Below are 17,288 nucleotides of genomic sequence, written 5' to 3'. Positions count from 1 at the left end.
CTTGCCCACATGTCTGTCCTTGGCTTGCTGCATTGTTCCAGTGAAGCCCAACGCAAACTGGAGGAACAACACCTCATCTTCCGACTAGGCACTTTACAGCCATCCGGACTGAATATTGAATTCAACAACTTTAGGTCGTGAGCTCCCTCCCCCATCCCCACCCCCTTTCTGTTTCCCCCTTCCTTTTCTTTTTTTTCCAATAAATTATATAGATTTTCCTTATCCCACCTATTTCCATTATAAAAAAAAAAAATTTTTTTTTTTTTTACATCTTTTATGCTCTCCCCACCCCCACTAGAGCTATACCTTGAGTGCCCTACCATCCATTCTTAATTAGCACATTCGTTTAGATAATATCACCAACTTTAACACCTATGTGTTCTTTTGTACTATTGTTGTTGACATCTTTTGATGATCTGCTTCTATCACTGCTTGTTTGTCCCTACAACCACACCCCCACTCCACCTCTATCTCTCTCTCTCTCTCTCTCTCCGCCCCCCAAACACACACCTTAAACCAGCTTATATTTCAACTCTTTCTTGGACTCGAACTCAAGTTCTGTCGAAGGGTCATGAGGACTCGAAACGTCAACTCTTTTCTTCTCCGCCAATGCTGCCAGATCTGCTGAGTTTTTCCAGGTAATTCTGTTTTTGTTTTTGTTTTTGGATTTCCAGCATCTGCAGTTTTTTTGTTTTTATCTCTATTATTTAAACCCCTTTTCTTAGATGTGCGCTGCTGATCTAGTGTAAAACATTTCTTAATTATAGTTGACAAGTTTATGACTTGCCAATCTTTGAATCTGAAACAGTACTATTCCCTTCCAGTTAAGAGCAGCAATGATGATGCATTAACTAATAATCATGGCAATACAATATCATTAGCATAGGACTATAGAGTAAATCACATAATAAGTAAATTTGCAGAACATTTGCAGTGTAATTATGATCCAGCTTTTATAGAGTTTTTGAAAGTTTGCTCCAAAGATTTAACACGTTTCTGAAATTGTTCCAGAGCTGTTCAGCTTCAGTGATGATGAAAGAGGTCTTGATCAAAGCTGGATTTGATACCAGTAGTTCCCAGCTTGCAGCACTAGCACATCTTCAACAAAGACTGCAAGAAGATGGAACCATGAAAAATATGCTCAGGACAGTTAATGAAAGACTTGGAAGAAATTTCAAGGTACAGTACTTGAAAGTGGGCACTTCTTAAATATCACATGCCATTTTTAAATTTTCTAATGGATACATGGTTTATATGTAAGATGAATTGGATAGCAATTTAATTTCCCTCAGTATGGTTGGATTCTTCTTCAGAAGCCATGACTTTTATGTTTTCTTATGAGAATCCTCGAATGCTTTTGTCATTTGGAATCCAGATTTATTTTTAGTCATTATTGTATACATTACTCTCATTCAGTTCTTTATTTGTTAGCCTTTACATACCAATAACTCAAATTTTCAATAAGAGAAATGCAGAAATTCTACTCTACAAGTCATTTTGATACCTTACCCCCTCTGTTGGATTCCTGGCTGACTTCCCCTCTACTCCTCTCCCCTCACCTTTAATTCTTGATGCTGAGGTCATTCTTTTTGAGCATGTTTGTTTGAGACATCATTATTGTGTAGCTACCAAAATTCAAAATACTGATCAATATTACTGATTCATTTTTATGCATAAGTGGAATGTACCCAAAGAAGATATTGTAATATTCTATTATATTAATAATTAACAAATTGTTTTCAAGATTTTGAATGATTCTTATGCTCAGTAAATACACTGACCTCATAGCTGAGTGTCTTTCTTTTTTCATTCTAACAATGTTCAATGTCTTACTTTCACCCTGTTAAAATATTCTGTTCAATAACAATCTGTGTTTATAGCAGCAGCTTTAAAAAAATTAAATCACACTATTGGAGATTATTGTAAACTAAAAAGATCATGCGAAGGTTAGTGGGATGTCACACCATGAGAAATCACCAGCCATACCTATTATATTGTCCAATGATAGTACACTCTAATCACCAGCAGAATAAGAATAACCTCATTGGTCAAAATAAACGGAAATGCTATGTCTGATGAGGCTTATGTTTATGTGTACATAGACAACATTGTTCATTTCCTTAACTGCTGACCTATACAAAATCCCATTTTCCAATTTCTTCCCGATTCTTTACAGGCATGGAAAAATGTCACCATTCAACCACAGCACCTTAGTTTCCTGAGTGAATTTCCTTCTAACTTTAATGTAATTGTTCTTCAGCATTCTGAAGACAGGTAAATAAAACATTTATATTTTTCTTTCAAAGTGCCCCTTTTGTTAGCTTTTTATAGAATCATTACAAAGGGAAATGCTATATTCTGTTTCTATGCTTACACTTTTGCTGGGATATCAGAATTTTTTTGAGATTTAATATTATTTTGCAGTGGATGCATGGTTTATCTTGGGCGTATAAGATTGCCTGGCACCTTTTTGAAGGAGAGCAGTGGAATTATCTCTGGTGTCCTGGCCAATATTTATCCCTCAATCAATATCATAAAAAACAAATTACCTGGTCCTTATCCCAATGCTTTTTGTGGGACTTGTGTGTTGCTGTGCATAAATTGGCTGCTGCGTTTCAGACATTGCAACAGTGACTACTTCAAATGTATTTAGTTGGCTATAAAAGCCCTTTGAGATGCCTGGTGGTCCTGGATGGTGTTTTACAAATGCAATATTTTCTTTTCTTTTTCAAGTAATTTTGGCATTAGTAACTTATGTAATAGAGTTTAAAATGGTGCTAACTTTATCCAGGATTTGGCTCATGAATTTGGTCCACTGGAGGAATGTGTAAAAAGGGCCATATTAAGCTATTTACGATGTAATTTCTTGTGGAGGTGAAAAATAACTAATATTACGATGCTCTTACAGATCTATGCTATATGGCGCATTTCTTGAGAAACCAAAACTGAAAACTGTTGAGAAAAAGGGCAAAGGCATTCAGAGTAAGAAAATTCGCACTATTTTGCTGAATTAATATCTTCTGTCTTTGTTTGTTAACAAAATATTGTAATGTTTGCACTTTGAAAATTTCATAGAGTCATAGTGGCTCAGAAACATACCATTCAGCTCATTGAATCTTTGCTAATATTCTGTAAAGCAATCTCGTCAGTTCCATTCCTCTGCTGTATTCCCATAGCCCTGCAAGTTTATTTCCTTCAAGTGCCCATCCAACCTCCTTTTGAAATTATTGATCGCCTCTGCTTCAACCGCCCTTGTATGCAGCAAATTCCATGTCACTACTACTCACTGTGCAATAATGTTCTTCCTCACATTTCACCTACTTCTCTTGCCCAAAATTTTAAATCTGTGTCCCCTAATCCTTGTACCATCAGCTAATGGGAACTGATTTTCCTTGTATACCTTATCTAAACCTGTCACAATTTTTTACATTGCTATCAAATCTCTCCTCAAACGCCTCAGGTTCTCCAACCTAACTTTGTAGCTAAAAAGAAGAAGAAGAGGACAACGAAGGTGACACTCCAGAGATGCCTGGTGCCCAGGCATTGAAGGAAGACCACCAAAGCCACTCCAGGGCTAATGCAGTCGGCAGGCAGGCAGGCATGGTCAGAAAGACCAGGCTGATTCAGCAGCGCTTCACTTGAATGACTCTTAATCCTTATGACGGATAACTCTACTCCACCGCAATGGTTACTCCTAACACAGACCATAGCACCGCAAAAATCCAGCCACCCCCGCAACAACTGCTTTTAATTCTTGTCCCTTTTGACATCAAACAATGTCAACATACAAGTCTGTTCGCAGACACAATCAATAGTCAATAAAGGATAAGTTAATTACCATACAGGCTAAGAAAAGAAATCACCCATGTGGCCCATAAAGTGCATCTAATGTCGTAGCACCTTGCGTTCCCTTCCACTTCTATGGGTTGCTCCTCCTGTGGCTGAGAATGAGATGGAGGGAGCCTGCTCCCTTGTCTGTACTCACAGCTGAGATACATGTGGCTTCCATACTCAGCTTGAAGCTGTCCAAGAGGGCTGCTCACAGGCTACTGCAGAGACAGCCTCTGGCACTGGGCCTTGCTGCATGAGTGGTTGCTCAGTTGGAAGGGCTGAGGAGGTGAAGATGACGATGTATGCCCTTAGGGAATGGGGCCGCTCATCAGCTTCTTCAGTCAGTCAGTGCTACACAGCCTCGAGTCTCACTCTTTCTCTGCATGTCAGAGTGCTGCTCCTTCAACCACTTAGAGCAGTGCTGCACTTGGCTCTCCATGTGCGGGGATGGGATGGTCACTCTCTCAATGGAGGAGCTCATGTGCTCAAATCCCGGAGTCATTACAGAGCACACGCGCTCCATGGACACCTCTACCTCCTGCCCATGACTCTGCAATACCTCAGGGATCTCTGACATTTGCAATCTCACCTGCCTCTGATACTCAAGAAGACCCCTTCTTTTGTGTGACACCTGAGGCCCAGTATCTTTACCTAGTGAAGCATGGCTGGGTCTGTCCTTTTTTCTTCCAAAGAGGGCTGCCGACAGCTGGCTGCCTCACTCCGCCCTTCCCCTGCACACTTGTGATGTGCAGTTCAAACAGTGCTTTCATTCTAAGCTAGAATGAAGCCCACCCGAGGTGAGTGTCTATACTGATGGAAGGTGCTAAGCAATGATGTACCTGTGCTGGCTGTGGAACATTTCTTCCTGCCAAGGAAGCTGACGGCGACTAGGCTGATGCATTCATCTCCTTCGCAAGTGGCCCTGCAAGAAACACACGAAGATATTGATGAGAACTCAGGCTACTCAGCAGGTGCCTCAGCACAACTAACCCAATAGATGACAACAGTTATATAACCACAGCATGCATTGGGCAAGAGTGACCTCCATGCCCTTCACCTGAAGATTGCGCTATTAAATAACCCTGCTGTTGACGACTTTCTATCTTGCCGTCACTACAGCCTGTCGCAGTGGTATCCTCACGATCTCCGGTGCTGCCTCCTCCATTGGAGTGTGTGTTGAGCTGCGATACACCACCATCTGTCCGAAATATTTCCCTGGAATTAAGCACTGTTTCCTCCTACAGAATGAAGAGAGAAAGATTTATGAGTAGGCTCCCCTCACCTCACCTATCCCAGCATGACATTCACATGTGATGTTGGGCTTCTCAGTGATAACCCCTGCCCAATATGTGAGGATAGCTGACATTTCACTGATGCAACTGGCTACTGGTTCTGACAATTTTAAGGAGAACTACAGGTACTCTGTCTGTTCAGCTCGTATGCATACTGGTATCTACATTGTTAGAGACTTGTCACCCAGGTGTCACTTGCAGACCTCAGCAGCCCATTAAAGCCCTTCTTTGCACCCTCATCCTCCTCATCACTCCCCCCCTGGCTGCTGACCTCCGCGGCCACCTCCATCTCCTGGCAGATTTCTTCTTCCGGATGGCAGAATTGGCACATTTCCCCTCTCAAAGACTGTGTTGATTAAAGCTTCAAAGAAGGCATCCTAAAAGTGTAGAAACACCCGGGGACTCAAGCTCATGCCTGTGCTGTCCCTCTGAGCTCCTTGTTGCTCCATAGCTTCAGTCAACAGCAAGCCCAGTCATGTCTGCTGTTTTTCCTCTCAAAGTGCCCACTGTTACTGGACCAACTAATTTGGTGCAGAACCTGCCCCTGGGCCAATTAGATCATTTGCATTTTAAAATTTAGGGGAGACAGTGGCATAGTGGTAATGTCACTGGACTAGTATTCCAGAGGCCAAGGCTAATGTTCTTAGGGCATGGGTTCAAATCCCAGTAAGGCAGCTGGTGGAATTTAAATTCAAATTAGTAAAAAGTTGCTAATATCTGTAATGGTCACCACGAAACTATCATCTATCATCATAAAAATCTATCTGGTTCACTAATGTCCTTTAGGGAAGGAAATTTGCCAACCTTACCCGGAACTACTTATGCCTCCAGATTCACAGTAATGAGGTTGACTCTTAACTGTCCTCCAAAATGCACCTAACGCCATTCAGTTCAAGGGCAATTAGGGATGAGCAACAGCAACACTCAGTGACACTTGTATCCCATGAAAGAATAAAAAATCAACTTTGCTTCACTGATGCTAATATGACACGGGCTCGGGATGTGGGTGTTGGGTTGAAAATCCAAACCCCAATATCAACATTGCCCTCTGGTTTGTTCCAACAATGCACTTTGTATCAACTTAAACCTATGTGGCATTTTCCATTTTCTCCATCAGCCATCCTGTGGCTTTTTAAATGAGATTGGTAGTTTAATGACTATTTGTAGTACTCTGTGCTATGGGTCCATGCCTTTTAGGACAGGGATTTATATGACACAAAAAGAATCCTTTCAGTCTGCAAGGTTTTATCACATAAGTCTAGGTGGATTTGAAACCAAAATAAGGGGACAGTGATTATCCTGCTTATTTTTATTTAAACTTAAATGAATAATTAATTATCTTAGTTTAACGATGATAAAGCTTATTTTGTTTTCTGACCACTTTTTTGATACAGCTTTGTTTACCTTTCCATTGAAAATCATTATGTTTAACCAAATAAATATTGATTTTTTTTTATTCATTTAGATCCAATTCCAACACAAGCTAGAATTGTTCGTACTTCTGTAAATCCACAATTATTTTCAAGTCTATTGGCCAGAGTCTCCAGCTATAAGCAGAAGTTAGCACGGTATCTTGTAAAACTAGAATATCAGCGCAGTCACAAGATGCAAAAGAAAGAGGAGTTTCAAAATTTAGAAGAAGATATAAATCTAGATATGGTGAGTTAATTTGGTTTGTCATTTTATGTTCAGTCTTTATTCATTATTATACTGTGTATATTTTGTCTCCAATGCTTTTCTATACACCCCCACGTTTATCCCTTTTTTAAACTTTTTTTTTCTATGCAGGAAATCTACCCTTGCATTTTGTGCCTTTTAATTGAATGATGAATCTTTGCATACAAACTTTTCTTAAGCTGCTAATGCAATTTCACGTCATTTTTGCAAGTAACTAGCAATGTTATATTTGGAACAATAAAGAACTGATAAACCATGCTTGAACTTCCAATATGTTGTTGGTAACTGACAAAAAGATCACCATTTTAGACAAAATCTACCTCCCAGAAATCTCTATCTTCAGTTCTTTTTGAATGATTATAGTTTGCAGAGTACAGCAAACAATAACTATGTAGGATATATGCTATGGGGCATATCACACAGTCCCTCTAATGTAACAAGGCAGTAAAATTGCCCCCTAAGACCTTATAGTTCTCTCTGACAATTCTGGTAGAAGTCCTCCTCAGTTGCTGTTTTGCAACTCTTAGATTATTATCCATGGCACTAAGGGATCCCCTTGTCACCCACAATCTGTCTGTTCATTTGAACATATTACATGTGGAGCTCAGGGACATCAGAATTTCTGAGGACAAAAGCATCTTTGGGCAAACCTGGCATTGATGGAGAGGATTCTTTGCATCTAGTCACTGACAATCTAGGCATTTTGCAAGGGGTGTCCCTTTCCATTCAGAAAATTGTGGAAGTTCACCCACCCACATGGGGGACATTTATTGTACCCTGAACTTTGAGGAATAAACCTGTATGCCCCTGTGACTCTTGCTGTAATGCAAGTTGGATCAATTCCCCAGGATTTTTAAGTGTGTCACTTACCTGATCAATGAATGCCAATACAATAGCTGATGACATTGCCCAGATGCTCAGTGGCTGCTTGAATTACAGTTAAGTATAGTCATAGGAACATAGAAAATAGGAGTAGTGGTATGCCTTTCGTCCCACAAGCCTGCTCTGCCATTTAATAAGATCGTGGCTTATCATCTACCTCTTAAGCTGTTTTTCCCACTAACCAAATATCACTTGATGTCATTAGTTTCCAGAAATCTATTGATTTCTGTCTTGAACATGTTCAATGACTGAACTTCCACAGTTCTCTGGGGTAGAGAATTCCAAGATTCACCACCCTCTGAATGAAGAAATTCCTCCTCATCTCAGTCCTAAATGGCCTGACCCAAATTCTGAGACTGTGTCCCCTGGTTCTAGACACTCCAGCCAGTGGAAACATCCTATCCACATCTACCCTGTCATGCCCTTTAAGAATTTTGTAATTTCAATGAGATCACCTCTCATTCTTCAAAACTCTAGAGAATAAGGCCCAGTTTCCCTGATCTCTCCTCAAAAGACAATCCCGCCATTCCAGGGTTTAATCTGGTGAATTTCCATTGCATTCCCTCTATGGCAAATACACCCTTCCTTAAATAAGGAGACCAAAACTGTACACAATACTCCAGAAGCTTCGATATAATTGCAGCAAGATTTTTTATTTATTCATTCATGTGGGTGTCGCTGGCTGGGCCAGCATTTATTGCCCATCCCTAATTGTCCTTGTTTAGAGAGCATTTGAGAGTCAACCACATTGCTGTAGGTCTAGAATCACATATAGGCTACCAGGTAAAAACGGCAGATTTCATTCCCTAAAGGACATTAGTGAACTAGATGGGTTTTTACGAGAAAAAACAATGGTTTCATGGTCATCGTCAGACTTTTAATTCCAGATTTTTATTGAATTCAAATTCCATTATCCGCCATGGTGGGATTCGAATCCAGGTGTATTTTGCTTTTATCTTAGTGTTTAATTGACTGCCACTTCTCTTCCAGGAATGCCTACCTTGAAGAATTACTGCTCTTCTCTCCGACAGGATTTCCACCTTAGTTCTGATGAGGAGTCATACGGACTCGAAACGTTAACTGTGTTCCTCTCCGCAGATGCTGTGGGACCTGTTGAGCTTTTCCAGCCATTTTTGTTTTTGTTTCAGATTTCCAGTATCCGCAGTATTTTGCTTTTACCTTAGTGTTTAATTGACTGCCACTTCTCTTCCAGGAATACCGAACTTGAGGAAGTACTGCTCTTCTCTCCAACAGGATTTCCGCCTTAGTTCTGATGAAGAGTCATACGGACTCGAAACGTTAACTGTATTCCACTCTGCAGATGCTGTCAGGCTTGCTGAGTTTTTCCAGCTATTTTTGTTTTTGTTCCCTAGAGTATTACCCTGTTCTCTGGATTACCAGTCCAGTGACAATACCACTATGCCACCACTTCCCCTTGACTTCCTTACTTCTGTACTCAAATCCCCTTGTGATGAAGGTTCACATGCTATTTGCCTTCCTAATTGCTTGCTGCACCTGCATGCTAGCTTTTGGTGATTCATGAACAAGGACACCCAGATCCCTTTGGACATCAGCACTTCCCAACCACTCATCATTTAAAAAAAAACTCTGCCTTTCTGTTTTTCTACCAAAGTGGATAACTTCATACTTATTCACCTTATATTCCGTCTGCCGTGTTCTTTCCCATTCACTTGGCCTGTCCAAATCCCCTTGAAGCCTCCTTGCATCCTTCTCGCAACTCACATTCCCACTAGTTTTGTATCATCAGCAAATTTGGAAATATTACATTTGGTCCCCACATCCAAATCATTTATATAGATTGTGAACAGCTGTGGCCCAAGCACTGATCCTTGTGGTACTCCACTAGTAGCAGCCTACCATCCTGAGAATGACCCGTTTATTCCTACTCTCTGTTCTCTGTCTGTTAACCAATTCTCCATCCATAGCAGTATATTACTCCCAATCCCATATGCTCTAATTTTGTTTTCTTTTTTGTGGGACCTTATCAGAAGCCCTCTGAAAACCCAAATACACAACATCCACTGCTACGAGTAACATACTCAAAAAACTCCAACAGGTTTGTCGAACATGATTTCCCTTTCATACATCCAAGTTGACTTTGCCTGATCATATCATTATTTTCTAAGTATCCAGTTATCACCACCTTTATAGTAGATGCTAACATTTTCCCTACTACTGATGTCAACGTAACAGGCCTATAGTTCTCAGTTTACACTCTCCCTCCCTTCTTAAAGAGTGGAGTTACATTTGTTACTTTCCATTCTGCAGGAACCTTTCCAGAATCTATAGAATTTTGAAAGATAACCACCAATGCACTCACTATCTCTACAGCCACCTCCTTCAACACTCTGGGATGCAGCTCATCTGGTCCAAGGGATTTATCAGCTTTTAATCTAATTAATTTTTTGAGTTCTACCTCTTTATTAATATTAATTTCTTTCAATTCCTTATTTTCACAAGCTGCTTGGTTCCCTAGTATTTCTGGGAGATTTTCTGTAACTTCCTCCATAAAGACTGATACAAAGTAATTGTTTAGTTTCTCTGCCATTTCCCTATTCCCATTATAAATTCTCCTGTCTCCACCTGTATTTGACCCCACATATGTTCATGCTAATCTTTTCCTTTTCACACACCTAAAGAAGCTTCTCCAGTCCACCTTTATGTTAACCGCTAACTTGCAGTCATAGTCTCTTTTCCTTTGCTGGGTTCTGAATTGCTTCCAATTTGGCTTACCCCTTTTCCTTTAACTCCTTCTGTTAGCCAGGTTGATTCACCTTTCCTGCTGGGTTTTTATGTCTTAGAGAAATGTATATTTGTTGTAGATCTTTAATATGTCTTTAAATACTGACCATTGCCTGTCTACTGTCAAATCTTTTAATGTATTTTCCCAATCAGCCATACCCAACTTGCCCCTCATACCTTCATAATTTCCTCTGTTCAGATTTAGGACCCTAATTTCAGAATGAACTATGTCATTTCCAAACTTAATGTAAAACTCTCATATTCTGGTCACTATTTCCTAATGACTTCTTTACAGAAAGGTTATTGATTAGCCCTTTCTCATTAGATAATACTATATATAAAATAGCCTAATCCCTAGTTGGTTCCTCAACATACTGCTCCAGAAACCCATCTCGTACACATTCCACGAAGTCATCCTCTATAGTGTTAGTGCTAATTAGGTTTACCCCGTCTATGTAAAATGAAGTCGCCCAATATTACTGTATTACCCATGTTACATGCACCTCTAATTTCTTGGTTTATACTGTACCCAACATTACCATTACAGTTTGGTGGCCTGTAAACAACTCTCACCAATGCTTGCTGCTCCTTGCTGTATCTTAGCGCCACACAAGCTGATTCTACATCTTGATCCTTTGATCTAAGGTTCTTTCTCGCAAATGTACTGATCTCGTCCCTTTTCCCCTCCGCCTATCCTTCATAAATGACAAATATCCCTGCATATTCAGCTCCCAGTCCTGGCCACCCTGTAATCACATCTCTGCAATGGCAATTAAATCATACCCATTAATCTTTATTTGCACCTTCAAATCATCTACCTAGTTGTGAATGCTGCGTGCATTCAGATCGAGTGCCCTTAACTTTGCCTTTTTAACATTATTTCTTCATTCTGATCCTATTTGATGCTCTCCGTTGTTTTGCCTGCCTTCTAACATCGCTTACTACATTTCTACTTCCTGTTATCAGTTTTGCTTCCCTCCAATCTGAGCTCCCTCCCAGGTTCCCATTCCCTTGCCAATCTAGTTTAAATCCTCCCCAACAGCACTAGCACTAGCAAATCTCCCTGGTCCTGCTAAGGTGCAACCTGTCCATCTTGTACAGGTTCCACCTGCCCCAGAGCTAGTCCTGATGCCTCAGAAATCTGATGTCCTCCCTCCTGGCACCAATTTTCTAGCCACATGTTCAATTGCTCAATCCTCCTATTCCTATGCCACTAGCATGTGGCACTGGGCGTAATCCTGAGATTACTGCTTTTGGGTTCTACTTTCTAATTCCTTTCCTAAGTCCCTGAAATCTGCTTTCAGGACCTCATCCCTCTTCCTACATATGTGGACCATGACCTCTGGCTGTTCACTCACCCCCAGAAGAATGTCCTGTAGCTGCTCTCTGACATCCTTGACCCTGGCACAAGGGAGGCAACGCACCACCCTGGAGTCAGGTCTATGGCTGCAGAAATGCCTGTCTGTTCTCCTAACTAATGAACCCTATCACTTTGCCTTTCCATTCTTCTTTCCCCCCTCTTGTGCGGCTGAGTCACCCATGGTGTCATGGACTTGACTCTTCGCTCTGAGGAGCAATTGCCCTCACCAGTATCCAAAATGGAAAACTGGTTAGCAAGCAAGATCGACTCAAGAGACTTCTTCACTACCTGTCTGGTTCTGTTAGACTGCCTGGCATTCATCCATTCCTTCTCTGCCTACATACTCCTAACCTGAGGCATGATTCCCCTCCCTAAACTTGCTATCCATATAATTCTCTGCCTCATGGATGCACCATAGTGACTCCAGCTGTCACGCGAGTTCTAAAACCCGGAGCTCAAGTCTTTGCAGCCGGTGACACTTACTGGAGATGTGTTTGTCTAGGACACATGGTACATCCGTTACTTCCCACATACCACAGGAGGGACGTTCCACTTGGCCGAGCTGCCCTGCCACACCTTAACTTTACAAACTATTTATTGTAAGTAGAATAAATTACCAGTTATTCACCAATCAGCTTCTTCCACTGCATCAATGTAAGAATCAAATACTGGAGGGTGAAAAAAGAAAAAGAAAGGAGCACCTCCTCCCCCCTTCACCAAGCTCCCACACTCACCAAACTCCTAGTTTCACACTCAGATCAAACCACACTCAAGTCATCACTTTCCCAGGCACAGTCTGAGCAGCTGAACTTGGTTGCAGACCTTCATGTAGCAATTCATATACAAACATACAAATTAGGAATGGGGTAGGCCATTTGGCCCCTTGACCCTGTTCCTCCATTTGAAAAGGATCTGAAATCTGGCCTCAACTCTACTTTCCTGTCTATCACCTATACTCTTTGACTCCCATTGATTTTTAGAATATATCTAACTCAACCTTAAAAATATTCAATGGCACAGTCTCCATTGTTCTCTAGGAAGAGAATTTCACAGACTAACAGCCCTCTGAGTGAAAAAAATTCTTCTGCAGATCAGAAGAAAGCCATTTGGCCATCATGTCTGTGCCTGTTCCCCAGCTTTTTCCCCCCATAACCTTGCAAATTAGTCTTCTTTAAGTACCTGTCCCATCACCCTTTTAAAGTTACTTTGCAACCTGACTCCACCACAGTTTTAGATAGTGAATTCCAGATCTTAACAACAGGTAATTTCTCCTCACACCCATTCTTTTCTTTTACTAATTATTTTAAAATTTGAACCAGTGGTTGCCAGTAGAAACAGTTTCTCCCAACTTGCTCTATCAAATAACCCCTCAATTCTCAGGACAACAATCCCAGTTTCTCTAATCTCTCCACATAATTGGATTCCCTTATCCCTGCTATCTTAGTAAACCTTCTCTTCACCTTCTTCAGGGCCTTAACATCCTTCCTAAAGTGTGGTGCCCTGAATTGTACACAATGCTACAGCTGAAGCATAACCAGTGATATGTAAAGTTTAGCATGGCCTCCTTGTTTTTGTATTCAATACTCCCATTTACAAAGCCAAGTATCCCTAAGTTTTCTTAGCTGCTTTCTCAACTTACCATGCCACCTTCAAGGATTTGTTAACATGCACCCCCAGGTCCCTCTGCTTTTGCCTCTGCACCCCACAAAATAATAGAATTTTGATTATACTACCTCTGAATATTTATTTTTTCTTCCAAAGTGCATCACATTCCAGTTATCTGCATTGAATTGCATCTGCATTGTGTCTACCCATTTTGCAAGTTTATCTATGTCCTCCTGAAATGTGACACTATCATGTTCACTATGTATTATGCTGCCAAGTTTTGTATTGGCCATAGACCTTGAAATTATGCATCCTATACCCAAGTCAAGGTTATTTAGATATAACGGGAGAAACAATGGTTCTAATACTGATCTCTGGGGGACCCCACCGGATACTATCCTCCAGCCAGAAAAAAATCATCCATTTACTACTTCTCTTTGTCTGCTATCCTGTAGCCAATTTCATACCCAAGTTACTAGTGTCCCTTTAATATCAGGTTGTTCTATTTCCCTAATAATTCTGTCATTTGTATTTTATCAAATGGCTTTTGAAATTCCATATATCTACAAAATCTACTGCCCTAGCTTCATTAACCTTTACAGTTATTTCATCAAAGAACTCAATCAGGATAGTCAGATAGGATTTACCCTTACCAAACCTATGCTGGCTATTCTTATTAACCCACGATTCTCCAAGTGAGGATTCATTTTGTTCTTGAATATGGTCTCTGCCAGACAATGACCTTGATTACAAGAGGATTTGAGTACAGGAGTAAAGAACTCTTGCTAAAATTGTATAGACCCTTGGTAAGACTGCACTTGGAGCTTTTTTTCCAGATTATTTCATGGGAAGTGGGTGTCGCTGGCTAAGTCAGCATTTTTTTGCCCATCCCTAATTGCCCTTGAGAAGGAGGTGGTGAGCTCCCTTCTTGAACTGCTGCAGTCTGTGTGGTGTAGGTACACTTAGAGTGCTGTTAGGGAGAGAGCTCCAGGATTTTTACCCAGCAACAATGAAGGAATGATGATATAATCCAAGTCAGGATGCGGTGTGGCTTGAATGGGAACTTGCAAGTGATGCATCTGTTTTCCTTGTCCTTCTAGGTGGCAGAGGTCGTAGGTTTGGAAGGTGCTGTCAAAGGAGCCTTGGTGAATTGCTGAACAGTTTAAATGTGTTGTGTACAGTTCTGGTCTCTTTCCCTAAGGGAGGATATACTTGCCATAGAGGGTTCACCAGACTGATCCCTGGGATGGCGGGAATGTTCCATGAGGAGAGATTGAGGAGACTGGGCCTATATTCTCTAGAGTTTAGAAGAATGAGAGGTGATCTTATTGAAGCATACAAAATTCTTACAGGGCTCAACAGAGTAGATGCAGGAAGGATGTTTCCTCTGGTTGGAAGATCTAGAAACAGGGGACACAGTCTCAGAATAAGGAGTAAGCCACTTAGGATTGAAAAGAAGAGGAACTTCTTCACTCAGAGGGTGGTGAATCTCTGGAGTTCTCTGCCCCAAAGGGCTTTCGAGGCTCAGTCGTTGAATATTTTCAAGCCAGAGATTGATAGATTTCTAGATATTCAATATATCCAGGGATTTGGGGATAGTGCAGGAAAATGGTGTTGAGGTGAAGATCAGCCATGATTTATTTGAATGGCAGATCAGGCTTGAGAGACCGAATGGCCTACTCATGCACCTATTTTCTAGGTCTCTATGTTACTATGCATCACCAATAATAGAGAATTTAACCATCTCCGCTTGATATTCAACGAAATTACCATCGCTGAATCCCCCACCATCAACCCTGGGGGTTGCCATTGATAGAAACTTGGCTGAACCAGCCATATAAATACTCTGATTACAAGAGAAGGTCAGAGACTGGGAATTCTATGACGAGTTATTCACCTCCTGACTCCGTAAATTCTTTCTATCATCTACAAGTCAGGAGTATGATTGAATATTTTCCACTTGCCTGGATGAGTGCAGGTCCGACAATACTCCAGAATTTGAACACCATTCAGAACTAAGGAACCCATCCACAATCTTAAGCATTCATTCCCACCACCACTGGCATACTGTGCAGTAATGTGTACCCATCTCCAAGGTGCAATTTAGCAACTTGTAAGGCTCCTTCAACATGACCTTCCAAACTTGCGACCTCTACCACCAAGAAGAATAAGGGCAGCAGATGCATGGGAACATCACCCCTGTAGATCCTCTCCAAGTTACACACCATCGTTACTTGAAATAATGTCACTGTTCCTTCACTGTCGCAGTACTGCGGTGTACCCACACTGAACTAGGAGGACAAAATACAAATCATCAATCACAAAGTTCAAAAAGATAGCAATCAAAATTATACATTCAGCACTAACTTCCAACATAAGAAACAAGAAAGCGAGCCAATAAAATTGGGTACATGCTTTTCAAAGCTATTGACTTGCAGTTTTCGTGGAAAATGAAAATCATGGAATTCAATTCCAAAAAACTGTCAAAGTCCCAGAATGCTATGCAGTAAAAATATAATGTGCCACTGTAAATCTCTGGCCTTGAGAATATTGCAAAGTGCAGTATATTTCATTATATAGTAGAATAGCTAGTCAGATTTTTTTATGATAGTAAGATAAATATTTTAATTTATTGTTTCATATTTAAATTTAAAGAGAACAAAAACTACTGCAGGGAATGAACACAGGCTTGATGCAGATTTCTCCAATATTATTGCGTCTATGGAAGAGTATCTGAATCCTGTTTTGGCACAGTTTGACTTTACATTTGTTCCGTAAGTATTCGCAAAGTATAGAAGTTCAGCCTCTTCCCTGTAATAGCCAGTAGGCTATATCTGATTTGTTAGGTGAACCTCTGAATTTCTGTGGGTGGCCAAATGCAAACATATGAACTAGGAGCAGGAGTAGGTCAGTCAGCCCTTCAAGCTTGCTCTGCCATTCAATAAGATCGTGGCTGACCTGATTGTAACCTCCCGACTACCCCCTTTCACCCTCTAGTTAATCAAGAATCTATCTAGCTCTGCTTTAAAAATGGTCAAAGATCCTGCTTCCACTGCCTTTTGAGGAAGAGAGTTCCAAAGCCTCACTACCCTTTGAGAGAAAAGCTTTCTTCTCATCCCTGCCTTAAATAAGCGACCCCTTATTTTTAAACCATTGACCCCTAGTTCTAAATTCTCCCACAAGAGGAAACCTCCTCTCCACATCACTCTGTCAAGATTCCTCACCATCTTAAAGGTTTTGATCAAGTCACTCTTACTGTTCTAAACTCCAGTGGATACCAGCCTAACTTTTCCTCATAAGACAACCTGCCCATTCCTGGTATTAGCCTAGTAAATCTCCTCTGAACTGCTCCTAACTCATTTACACCTTTCCTTGAATAAGGAGACCAATACTGTACACAGCACTCCAGATGTGGTCTTGCCAATGCCCTGTACATCTGAAGCATAACCTCCCTACTTTTGTATTCAATTCCCCTCGCAGTAAACAATAACATTCTATTAGCTTTCCTAATTACTTGCTGTACCTGCATATTGGCCTTTTGTGATTCATGCACTAGGATACCCAGATCCCTCTGAATCTCAGAGCTCTGCAATCTCTCACCATTTAGCTAATATGCTTATTTTTTATTATTCCAACCAAAATGGACGGTTTCACATTTGTCCATATTACACTCCATTTGCCAGGTCTTTGCCCACTCACTTAACCTACCTATGTCACTTTATAGCCTCCTTACCTCCTCTTCATAACTTACTTTCCCACCTATCTTTGTGTCGTCAGCAAATAAAGTCACCTGTGCTGGGATGAGCCTGCTAGAAATTTCTAACCTGATTTGCAGGCTGGGGAAGAAGCCTAATATTAATTATCTGGATGTGCGATTA

General features: G+C 40.9%; 1 protein-coding gene across 1 annotated transcript in view; it reads left to right on the top strand.

Annotated features, from left to right (window-relative positions):
• Positions 1-17,288, top strand: part of LOC121289677 (cilia- and flagella-associated protein 46) — a 243,587-nt gene that overhangs the window by 196,313 nt on the left and 29,986 nt on the right. The window contains exons 43-47 of the mRNA XM_041209300.1: positions 1,012-1,179; positions 2,177-2,274; positions 2,909-2,982; positions 6,589-6,782; positions 16,066-16,184. Coding sequence (XP_041065234.1) covers positions 1,012-1,179; positions 2,177-2,274; positions 2,909-2,982; positions 6,589-6,782; positions 16,066-16,184 — 653 coding nt within the window. The remainder of the gene's footprint in view (positions 1-1,011; positions 1,180-2,176; positions 2,275-2,908; positions 2,983-6,588; positions 6,783-16,065; positions 16,185-17,288) is intronic.

Source organism: Carcharodon carcharias, chromosome 17 (genome assembly GCF_017639515.1).
Source record: "Carcharodon carcharias isolate sCarCar2 chromosome 17, sCarCar2.pri, whole genome shotgun sequence".
In the NCBI taxonomy this organism is placed as follows: domain Eukaryota; kingdom Metazoa; phylum Chordata; class Chondrichthyes; order Lamniformes; family Lamnidae; genus Carcharodon; species Carcharodon carcharias.
Note: the sequence above shows the minus strand (reverse complement) of the source record. Positions and strands in the feature narration are given on the sequence as shown.